The following is a 12,155-nucleotide window of genomic DNA, read 5'->3' on the forward strand; positions in this document are numbered from 1 at the left end:
CCTCTGCGCAGTTTCGTACGACAAGCACGTGAAGAAAAATTAAATAGATATCCTCTATGCTCGGCCATGGAGGTGATGTTATGACCACCACGCTTCGATCGTCTTTACCACCAACAGGTACCCTCGGGCTGGATGCTTCCCAGAGTCGCTATGAACGGGGGCATTGCCGGACAAAATTCTCGCCTGAGAAAAGGATGCTGTGGGATTCCAACTTGAGGTTATATTTAATTTACGTCTCTTTCTCTCTCTTTAGATTAATCGCGACGACGAGGACAAATGATGAAAGGATGAAACATCCCGTAGCCAGATAGAATGTCCACCATTCAACGCGTTCGCATGGACGTCCGGAAGGGGAAAAGGGGGAGCCATGAAGCCCCCCCCCCCCTTGAAAATTAAAGGCAACCAAAAATTACATATTTTATAATTTAATTTCAGTCACAGTAAAATATGTTAATTACGGCAAGGGCGTTTCAGGAACATGATAACTTTAAACTGAAGTAATGTTTTTTGAGGGGACAACTCTATTACGGGGAAATATGTGCCTCGTTCCTCCGCCTGGAAAAAATCCTGCGGACTTCCATTTGCGTTCGTCTACGGGAGCAGCTAAATACATCGGCTGTCATATACTGTACGCATGCATACATATTCAATTTGACAATTGAAGACATGGAACATAAATAAATAAAGTAAGTTTTGAAGCTTTCCTGGCGATGAGTGATGAATAAACACTTACACTGCTCGACCTGGTCGATGGCCCGAGAGAATATATTCATCATAAATAAATTGGCTAAATAAATAAACACACGAGTCTTTTATTTATACTAGAGCCGCATTTACTTTACCAAAAAATCTCTCCAAAGACTGTTTTAAGTTTTATGTTCAGATTAGATAATCGAGAGTGAAACTACAGTTGAACAACTGGGAGCCGAACAGCTGTCCAATGCGCCTTCCTGGTAAACAAAGACAAGACCCTTTGATTAGAAATACCCTTGACCAATGCCTTCGTACCTATATAACAAGGTCAGTGTAGAGACTTTGTTTACAAGGAACTTCATCACCAGTAGACAGACCATGCATCGCAACATGATATCAGCAATACAGTTGCAAATGCATGCTGAATAGGTAGAAAACTGATATATTTGAATATAAGTATCCTAGTGTGTGTGTATATATAAAGTGTAATTAATGCGTTACAGTGATGTCGTGCCACTGTGGCTGTTACCGTGTTGTGAACTATGGCCTACGAACGATGACGTTGCATGCAAAATGTCTCCGCGCAGGCCTTGTCATTTCATTGCCTACCTTTGGACCACATATGCTTCAGGCTTTCTCTAAATAGCGTGCACGATACAATTCAGATTTTCGTTTCTCTGGTGCTGGCAACCCTGCTTCGGTCGAGAGCGAAGTTTGATCCAGAAGAGGCAGTAGACAGGCCGTCGCTCGGGGTAACGCATGCGGAGTGTGGTTACTTCTCATCTCAGTCGGCTCGCATCCTTCGGACGTTTCGCGTGTTCCGTGGCGGTAGAAATTCGATACTCGCTGTCCACATGTTGCTGGTTCTTTCAGTGACCTCGTGCTAGGTCATCATGGGTCACTTGAGGAGGTCAGTTAAGAAATCCACCAATGCTACGAAGCGCAGGGATTTGAGGAAAGCCAGTAAGTACTTATTTTACAGTATGAACAACAAAACAATTTCTGAATGTCAATTGTCAATTTTCTTTGTATTTAATTTTAATTTTTGGCAACATCTCTACAACAGTCTCTTTCTCTCTCTCTCTGTATATATATATATATATATATATATATATATATATATATATAATACACCCAGAGAGAGAGAGGGGGGGTTCTTACACAATAAGTTTACCCAAAATTTTCTAAAGGTATTCATTCAGTTCTTATTTTGCCATATTTTCCTGCCTTCGATGTTCTGTTGTTTTTTTTAAAAAAAAAAATACTTCTCCAAAGAAGAGGTTATGACACCACCAACCCCCTTTGGTTCACCACTGACCATTTCAAAAGTATAAAAAAGCTCATTCAGTAAACGTGTTGGAAAATACAAGTAAAAATTGGCAATTGGATATTAATTTTTTCATTTATATAATATTCGTGTTGTTAGTGATCAGCTACTACTAACTCCATGGTGCAACAGCCCTTTAAGGACCAGGATTTGCCAGAGCGATTTTTTCATTGGGTGACGCGTGGTCAAGGCATCGAGTCCCATCGCTGCTGTTTTCTGTCATTCGAGACCGAAGTCCGCTACTTCTTTTCAAGTATCTTCCCCAGTTGCCCTCATGACGCTGAGTCAGCGCCGAAATTTTTGGTGCCCTGACCGTGAATCGAACCCGGAACCGCTCGAACCCAAGGCGATAGCGCTAACCGTTTGGCTACGCGGAAGTCCTTGTGATCAAAGGAACACGTGTTTTAAAATTGAATTTGCTAAAACGTTTTACGGAATGTGTAACATCAATAGTTGATTTGATATACAGAAACATAAACTGCCAAAGAAGTGACAGACGGAAGTTTGTACCAGAAGAAGGAAACTGTGAACACACACATAGGAGGAGGGGGGGATGAAGGAAAGGGAAGCAGAGAGGGGGTAGAGAGAAAGGGAAAAGAAAGATTGAGGTGAGGTAAGGGAAGTAATTTAAATAAATTGATCCGAATGAAGGGAATAGGCTATCTACTGTAGAAACCGCAAGTATTCTCTCACAAACCTAATCGATTTCTAATCAAGGAGTCCTGGTTTTAATTTCCTGTGCAGAATTAATGGTTCTAATTTCCCGAAGGCCCGTAGAACCATTAGTTTTGTCTACACGGAGTGGACGCTATTGTTGTTAAACTTCTTGCTACTCGAAAACACTACTAGCAAATAGAATTTTTCAATAAAGTTTAATGAAATGCAACGTACTTCTTCTTGAAGTCTAGAATCTCTCCGTTATTTATCACCAAAACTTTCTGCAATCTATCGTCTTTAAAAATGATAGAATATTTTATTTCCGGAATTCTCCAGAGTTTGTTTGACCTTTCGAGGATAAAAAAAGGGGAGGATGGCTTCCGCAAGCCTTAAAGGTTAAGATTTGCTTCACAACAAACTCCTTTCAGGAGAAAGTATTAATAAGTTTCGTTCCTCTATGGACAGTTAAGTAGTTCAAACTTCGGATGAAGTACATATAAGTGCGTTTAATTTATTTAGTTACGATATGTAATGTTGGTCCTTAGAGTTATCTTATCAGTAATATCCTGACATCAACCGCCATCAGGGTTATTTCCAAAGTCCCCTTCCACGAACAGGTTTAAACCCCGCCATTCTGAAAAGATTTTACCGATTTCGATCAATATAAAATTTTCTGCTCAAATGCTCTAAATTTATGGTTGTCGTGGTCAAAAAATTTGTGAATTGACTCCTTTGGTTCAGCGTCCCTCCTAAACCGTGCATTTTATTTAAAAAGTTTTATCGCCAATTGTAGTGTAAATGATGATCCCATTAGTATAACAGCCCACTTAGCTAAGCTAGAAAGCTACTTAGAGTTTTGAAAATGCCAAAAATGGACACACACACACACATACATACATGCACACCGTGTTGTTCTTCGCGATCGATGCGAAAAATATCATTCCAGAATAGTGTATTTTCGTTTGGTACATATGTTAAATTGCTGACTTGAAACGAATAAAATTTAGAAAAAACAGGAAATGCGAACAATTACAAAAATTATATTTATTTTCTGTGCATATGTTACTTTGGATGCACCGATATTATAGTGATCACAACGCGAGATGGGTAATTTTCTTCTCCATGTTGTTCCCGTTAGAATGAAGTCTTACATTCGAATCTCGTTGAAGAAAGGGATACACCTTTTGGGGGTCGTTCCTTCATGCATTTTATCAATTAATCATTCACACTTATCGTAAGGATTACCGCAAAGTATGATAGCAACATAAAACAAGTAAAACATGAATTTTTATTCTTATGTGTGAACCACTCACGAGACAAGACTTAAGAATCTCTCAGATAGAATATCTGTGATTATCCGTAAAGAGAGTATCCATCACTCCTGGGTTCAAGTTCCATATTATATTGAAACCTTGAATATTGTTTGACACATTACGTCATGGCCATCCAATTACACTCATCGTTGCTAATAATTTACGCGACGTGGTTCACATCCCACCCACCAGTCTTCGTTGTCTAGTGGTGAATGTAATATGTACTTCCTGTTTTCTCCATGGTCTGTTCTAACAGTTTATCATTATTCCCGAGTAGGCTCGATAAATATACTATTTTTGGTTACCTTGCATCGCTTGTCTACCTCTTTATTTTAAGGTTTACGAGAAATAAAACATGAGAGGTGAGTTGAGTTGTTGTTTTAAGTCCACTTTATGCACAGGTAGGCTAATCGAGACTGGATCTACAGTTCAACGTGGGATCCGAACATTTATGTGCCTCCGCCAGGTATCGAACCCAGCACCCCTTGATTGCAAGGCGACAACGCAACCACTACGCCATCTGAGAGGCCCATGGCAGTTCAACTCGAGCTATCCACGATTGGAGGTCTGGCCCAAGCAAAATAACCACTCCATTGACGGAGCTAATTTCAGTACCATTTCATGATTTTCTCCATACCAACCGACAGTTTCACTGCTCCGTGTTTCATATTAAAAATAACAGAACTAAAGGTTAATCGCAACTATGAAGATGGATGATGGTTAGATGTAATGGACGAACGAACAAACACTATGAGAGATACAGCCCCACTCTATGGGGTTGTGACTAATTCTGTCACCTTGTAATCAAGGATTCGATCTCCGGTGGAGTCACAATGAACAGTAGTTTTGATCGCACCTTAAAATGTATGCTCAGTCGCGATTAGCCTATCTGAGCATGAAGTGAACTTTATACAAGCTCTGATGAACTTTTCTGAAAGACACCAGGCTGTATTTGGGTCTCGAATTAAGAACCCTCGGAAGAGAGCCTTTAGTGGATTAACTTGCTCTGTCACAGAGGCGGCATACAAACCTCAAGGGGCTGTATTGCAATGTAAAAAAATAACGTTATTTCTCGTGGCTTTTACAATCTTGTGAGATAATCGGGACAATAAGAACGAGGCAACAGGAAAACTTTGAAGCCACCTCGGTGGCTGAGCACATTGAGAGGGCAACTCATAAATTCGCTACCAATGGGTTTGAGTTTATTTTTAAGTCCTCTTTATACACAGAAAAGCTAATCGGTGCTGGGCCTACAGTTTAAAGTGTGTTTCCGTGCCTTCACCGGATAGTCTGGGTTTGAGTCCCGGCGATTAGCCTCAAGAGCCAGAGGAGAAGTTACAACAACAACAAGATGAAGAAAAATACAAAATGAAAATGAGAAATCTTAAAGGAAATGTCCACGATTTGAAAACAAATTAAGTGGCTTAGCACCACGTACGACAACAGGAACAAAACGGTGAAAAAAGAAGAAGAAGCGATTTGTCCATTCCCTTTAAACTGCGAGCATTAAAGAAGAGAAGGTTTAACATTGCACAAATAGAAGAAAACGCACTGATTAACGCAAAGAAAGTGCCTAAAAGCTTTAAACGTCTAAAAGCATCAGATATTGAAGATGCATTCCTCTCGCTAAAATGTGTTATTAACTATTTTATAAACTGTCTTCCAAGCAAATCTAAGTAATTTTGAATTCTTAAAGATACAATTGGGTCATCTGATGTTCACAACAATATTTCATTTTTTTGGAAACAGCCAAAATAGTATTACACAACGTATTAATACTATTAATATATATATTAATAACAGAAAAAAATGTGTAGAAACTAAACCAGTCGCATGAAAATGATGCAGTAAAGCACGTAAATACAAGAAAATGCATTAAATTTTGATTTAAGTATCAAAATGCATTCCAGTATCTCTCTCGATTAATACTTTTCTCTTGATGCATTAAAATGCATCGTATCAGAAGTTTCGGTCAACAACAAACCAAATAAGACCGACACGAATGGTAGCATCATTTGATGAAAGTGAAGTGAATCGAATCGGCCACACGAATAACGTTGTAACCAACAGATTTGTCAGAAGAGTCGACAGAGACGTAAAATTGGAGAAAAATGTTTTTGGCTTCTAGAATATAGTGCCACGTTTCATGAACAGATGGAAGAGTTTTCTGCACCGTGGAACTTCCGGTTTGAGGAATAACGTAAGAGAAAACAACATGCTGATTGTTGTGCTGTTTCTGTGGCATTTGCTTTTTGTAGGAAACAACGTTCTTTGTGTGACCGATTCAATTAATTAAATGTTTGCATTTACTTTTCTGTAGCTAATCTTGATTGTATTCCACACTGCCGGCAACATGTAAGGGAAAATAGGATTTTCCATAAGCATATTTACATATATTAAATCTAACATGCTATATCTAGATCAAGGTTGTTAAGGTCCAGAAACTATACATTCTTCTAATTAGTTTTATTGGGATTGACTTGGTTTATTTTATTTTGCTTTTCTGCCACTTTTGGCTAATCGCAGCGATGAAGATGAGTGATGATGGAATTGATGAATGGACACTCGCAAAGAACACCCTTGCCCAGGCCGGGATTCGTCGTAGCTTACTGTGCTAACAACTCCGCCATGGAGGTCGGCTATTGGGACCGTAACATTTTTTCTCGCAAAATTTAAATTCGGTCCAAGTTGCGTGTTGTTTCGTTTCAATACTGAGCTTAGGTAATAATCAAAATCTAATTATCGATAACAACTCGTTTGAACCAGTTTCCAAATTCAAATACTTAGGAGTAATATTAACAAATGAAAATTATATGCTGATTGTTGTAGGCTTACTTCAGGAAATGCATGTTACTTCTCTCTTCATAAACTTTTGTCTTCTTGTTTAATATCTAAGAAACTAAAAGTTAAAATATACAAAACAGTAATTTTGCCTGTAGTATTATATGGGTGTGAAACTTGGTCCCTTACATTGAAGGAGGAACATAAATTGAGAGTATGTGAAAATAAGATCCTAAGGAAAATATTTGGAGTTAAAAGGGATGAGGAGACAGGTGAGTGGAGAAGGTTACATAATTTAGAACTACATAATTTGTATTCAAGTCCAGATATTATTAGAATAATTAAATCAAGAAGACTTAGGTGGGCAGGCCATGTGGCACGAATGGGAGAGGAAAGAGGAGTTTACAGGATTCTTGTTGGGAAACCTGATGGTAAGAGACCTGTAGGAAGGCCAAGACGAAGATGGAGGGACAACGTTGAGATGGACCTAAAGGAAATCGGTAGGGATGGAAAAGAGTATATAGAACTTGCTCAAGATAGGGACAGATGGAAGGCCTGTATTGCTGCAGCCATGAACCTTCGGGTTTAAGAAGGCTAGAGAGTTAGTTAGTTAGACCGTATTTAAATTGATCCGGAAAAAAGGTTCCGGGATCGATTTGAAATACTTTATAATTTACGGTCCGGAACCCATTTACGCTTTCTGACTTTCTCTCCCGGACCGGAATTTATTTACAATTCCTGGACCTTTAGCAACCCTGGTTTAATTCAGAACCCCTTAACTATATTCGTTACCGATTTATTATTTAAATAGCACTGATTGCTATTAAACAGATTGCAGCAAACAGAGTTCGCTGAGCGTCTACCGTGGCATAGACAAATGTCCGCGTTCCTGAAGGAGGGAGTTGCCAGGCACGCACTGAAGAGCTCTTGCATATGCGTAAGGTCGTCCGTAATTAAGAGTCCCACGGTGAGCACAAAGCTCCTTGAATCCAGTTCAATATATTCCTTCGCCTGCAGGACAATTCATTAGGATGCCTTGCCGCCCGTCACGCGCATTATCTTAAACTTCCCAGAAGATATATAGATCGCGGCGCAGGTGCGAGGAATGCGTGTCGAATATGTTCCAGGAAGCGGTGTCAATTGATCAGGTGAAGGGTATTTATTCAGGCGTACAAATTCGTCCACCCTCTTTAGGAGCAAATAGGAAGAGAATCAAATGCTTCGTTCTTGCTCAAAATTGCTTGCTTTTTCCCCAGAAACCCCCGTTGTAGTTATTCTTCTACAGTCGAAGCAATTGTTCCGTGATTTGAGAGAACATTACCGGTTCTATTGAATTATTGAAAACACGTGCTGAAATTTATGCGATTTTATCCTTTAAGGTACATTGCCCCGTGTTTTTCTCCGTTATTTGATTTGAAATTTTCGTTTCTATGTCCAATTCATGCACAGGCATGCTAATCGGGGCTGGACCTACAGTTTAAAGTGGGATCGGAACCGCCATTGGCCTCCAGCTGATATAGAACCCGGGACCCCCTTGATTACAAGGCTATGACGTTACACTACGCCACCGTTATTTGAGCTGTCTACCAATCAAGGGTAGTTTGTAGAACATTCAATATGTGTTCTAGTGATTAGCTGATTATTTATTAACATTGGATTTCTTCTGACTGTGCCATTAAGTAGACCGTAACACTGAGATAATGAAAGAAGGAGACCAGTAAGTGAGACGAGCGGCTGAGGAACTTTAGGAAGATGACCAGACCTAGGGTTTGAACGTACGACCTTCCTAATACGAGCCCGTTACCATAATCAACAATAGCATGAGTACTTCGAGAATTATATTAGTGCTTTCGATTGTACAGTGGGATCCATGAGTATTACGGTGCAAATTATCCATGACTATTTTCATTAATTTTTCCCTTGCATCCTATATGTTTTTAAGCGATGGATTTTTATGTATGCTTGTGCAGAAGTTGTCAGCAGCTTGTTTTGAGTTTTTTCAATTCTTGAAGCTCTTATTGGGTCAAATAAAGTCCACGAACATGGTGATGGATAATTTGCACGGTAATGCTCATGGATCCCACTGTACAGTACAATTACTGGATGAAAGGTGAATGAGCTCAACATAGTGCAATGCATAAATGGAGAGTCTGTTGAACGTAAGTTTTCTTCAACTGAAATCTACTTAGCAACTCTGTGTGATTTGCAGGAAAAATGGAACGTGTGGGCTATCAATAACGAGTGAGGAAGAGATTTTTAAGATCAATATATCGCCTTTAACCGTAACAGCCCCATGGCTGAAAAAAATTGCCTGTCAAGCACAGGCATCTTAAAGATAATTCAATCAATTGTCAAGTGGAGACCGATACCAAAAAAACCACTTCTACGGAAACTCTGTACCATTTTTCACGAGTGGACGTTAAAGCAACCAAAAAAGTCCAAGAACTGAAATCTAAGTTTATTGATTCTTAAAGTTGTTAGAACAACCTCTCAAATGTGTATCTACATGCAACACAAAACCGCCTCAAGGTGATACAAATACATAAAATGAATTTTAGATCTGGAGGATATTCATTTTCATTACATGTAAAAATCCTCCCTTATTCATTACCCTTCATAAAGTCAAAATAAATCCACTACAAGGCTCTCCCTTCTATAGCGGTATCTTTTCTATAGGCTTCCCCGCTTATATAATAGCCTGCCTGCAAATATTGACATTTTCTTGTCAGAACGCTGTTTTCGACAATCGTTAAGAATGTAAGTTACGTGTAACTAATTTTTTTTCTCTGCCACCTTGTACTGTCTTGTTTTGTTGTTTTCCTGTTGTTACAGTTTCGATACAAAATAGTATTTCAGTACTATATCTGAAACTAAATAAATAAATATCTAGTATTGTGTATGAGGAGATAAATTCGAGTCAAGGTCGCTGTATACGAAAAAATCCTCTCTGTCTCTTTGTGATGATGGTTCCAAAATTGCCAGCGAAGGAGGCATAATTGAAAGAATTGAAAAGTGATATCAATTTAGTGACTACGATAGCCTAGTGGATTTGATCCCTCTTTAAACTACAGGTCCAGTTCCAATTACATTATCTGAGCTAGCTTAAAGTGAACTTGAAACAAACTCTTTAAGAAAATCGCCGTTGTATCCTTTGCAGATCTTATTGATTGATTGATTCAATTAAATGTTTTGGGTGCATAGGCACACATGGCCATTTCTTGATTGATTTATTTGGTTTATTCTACTTCGCTTTTCTGTCACTTTTGGCTAATAGCGAAGGTGATGATGAATGATGATATGATGAAATTGATGTAGAGACACTCACAAAGAACACCAATGCCCAGGCCGTGATTCGAAATAGGGACACCTGGCGTCGTATAGCACGCTGTGCGAACCACTCCACCACAGAAGCCGGGATATGGCCATTTGTCTAGTTACAGTCGTATTCACCGTACTGTACAGTATGTAATGAATGAAAAGTTGCCGGTGTTACATTTTTTTTCTTAAAAAACGAATTGAATATAACAGTGTGGTTCGGATTTATACCCACAGGAACCAGAGCACACGTTGCACCAATGTTGTGCAGACAATAACAACAAATACGCGTAACGTTTGTAAAATCGCATACGAGTTGCGCTTAGATGCAGAATCGAAACTTGCAAATTCTTGACCATTTCCAAAGACACATAAATGTCAACCTCCTTTTCACGTAGTACACCCTGGACAGCAATTTGCAGACTAGCGAGTCTCTGGCGTCTGGACTCACGGCCAGTATAATCCTCCGTGGGCTCGTATTGTGTCGTCCCTATATGTTTGTGATCCATCATCCCTCTGATCTTATCTCCATTCATCCTCATCTTCGCGATCAGCCCAAAGTGGCAGAAAAGCGATGTACAATAAACTAAATCCATCAAACCACCGCCATCTTGAACAATTTATTTCTGAATAGCATTTATAAAGTGGATATCTATCGCGGCAGAGAAGTTCCTAGTTTGTCTGAATTATCTGATTCATGCTAATATTTAAACTAGCATTACCAACCGCTTCTCGAATATTCGTGGCCTATCAGCTGGTTTATTTGGTCAATGATTATGGTTCCTCGTTGCACAGGGAAGATAATAGCTCATTTGGAAAAACAATCGACCACGTGACTTTCCCCTTGTTTTCTCCGATAACAGGGTGGAGGAAGGTTCTCTTTGCGCATGACTGCTCTTCAAACAACGCCGATTGGTTTTCAGTCACTGTGTAACCAAACGAGCCATTTCGCAAATATTTTCTATTCATTTTTCATACCAATGTTATTTTTCGTGTAGCCAAATCATACACTTTTGTTCTAAGTTACTGGCATCAAGAAGATACCAGCACGTTAAGCAGCGCTTAAATTGTTAGATGAAGGGATTTTGGTTCAACCTTCATGCAGAACTCGAAATGCATCATAGGCGTGCACACACACTCTGAATAGGAAGGACAAAAACATTGATGAAAGTCCAAGAAAGAAAATCTCATTCCATCTCACTGTTTTATTGTATTGATGGGTATATGGAGTGTGTCCGGGTCTCTGAAAATTCCATCAGCGTAATTATACCGGGTAATTGAGGGATTACAAAAATGTATTGCAAGTAAACTATTGAACTTACATTAATGAAACCAGTCCAGAACGACCGAGGAACGCAAACAGTTTGTGCGCATATGTTTTGTTAAGCTGAGAGTCCACATTCCTGCCGCTAGACGACACTCAAATCAGCCACATCACTCACAGTGTTTTGTGCAATGTTTTGGTCCCAAGATCACCGGACCTTACACCGTGTGACTTTCATTTGTGGGGTTTCATCAAAGAAAGGGTATTCGTCTCACAGATACCGCGTGATTTGAGTTTCTCGTTAGTTCTGGACTGGTTTCATTAACGTAAGTTCAATAGTTTACTTGCAATAAATTTTTGTAACCCCTCAAGTATTTATGAAACACCCGGTATATATCATACCCCTATCGTAGAAATGGAACCCATATTTACTTGCCAAGTAGTGGTTAGCCGAATCTAAATAAAATTCGCGGCTCTTCTTAAACTAATACTTTCACTATCCATACACATACATGCCTGCAAATTAAAGGCACATATATTTACAAAAATTGAAGAGTGTAAACACCGTTCGTCCAACATTAGAATGGACTCATGCAGTCTTACGAAAATATCTTACACTACAATGGAAAGGATGAATCACTCGAGGCTAGATTTTCTACTTGGACTTGGACTAGTGGTGTGGTACTTTGGCAAGTATAATTTTAGTTTAGCGTTACCCCTACACCCCCTATACGCCTTCATGGCGTGGTGCTAAGCACAGGGGAGCACTTTACCTTTTTACCTTTACCATTCATTTTCCAGATGG

The 12,155-nt window shown here is 39.3% G+C and overlaps 1 protein-coding gene across 1 annotated transcript in view; it reads left to right on the forward strand.

Annotated features, from left to right (window-relative positions):
- The first annotated feature begins 1,437 nt into the window (after positions 1–1,437).
- Positions 1,438–12,155, forward strand: part of LOC146001570 (tyrosine-protein kinase transmembrane receptor Ror-like) — a 223,903-nt gene continuing 213,185 nt past the window's right edge. Inside the window, exon 1 of the mRNA XM_083139056.1 lies at positions 1,438–1,656. Within this exon, the coding sequence (XP_082995182.1) occupies positions 1,587–1,656 (70 nt within the window). The 5' untranslated portion in view covers positions 1,438–1,586. The remainder of the gene's footprint in view (positions 1,657–12,155) is intronic.

The sequence above is a fragment of the Lepisma saccharinum genome, chromosome 17 (assembly GCF_977018435.1).
Source record: "Lepisma saccharinum chromosome 17, izLepSacc3.1, whole genome shotgun sequence".
Classification (NCBI taxonomy): domain Eukaryota; kingdom Metazoa; phylum Arthropoda; class Insecta; order Zygentoma; family Lepismatidae; genus Lepisma; species Lepisma saccharinum.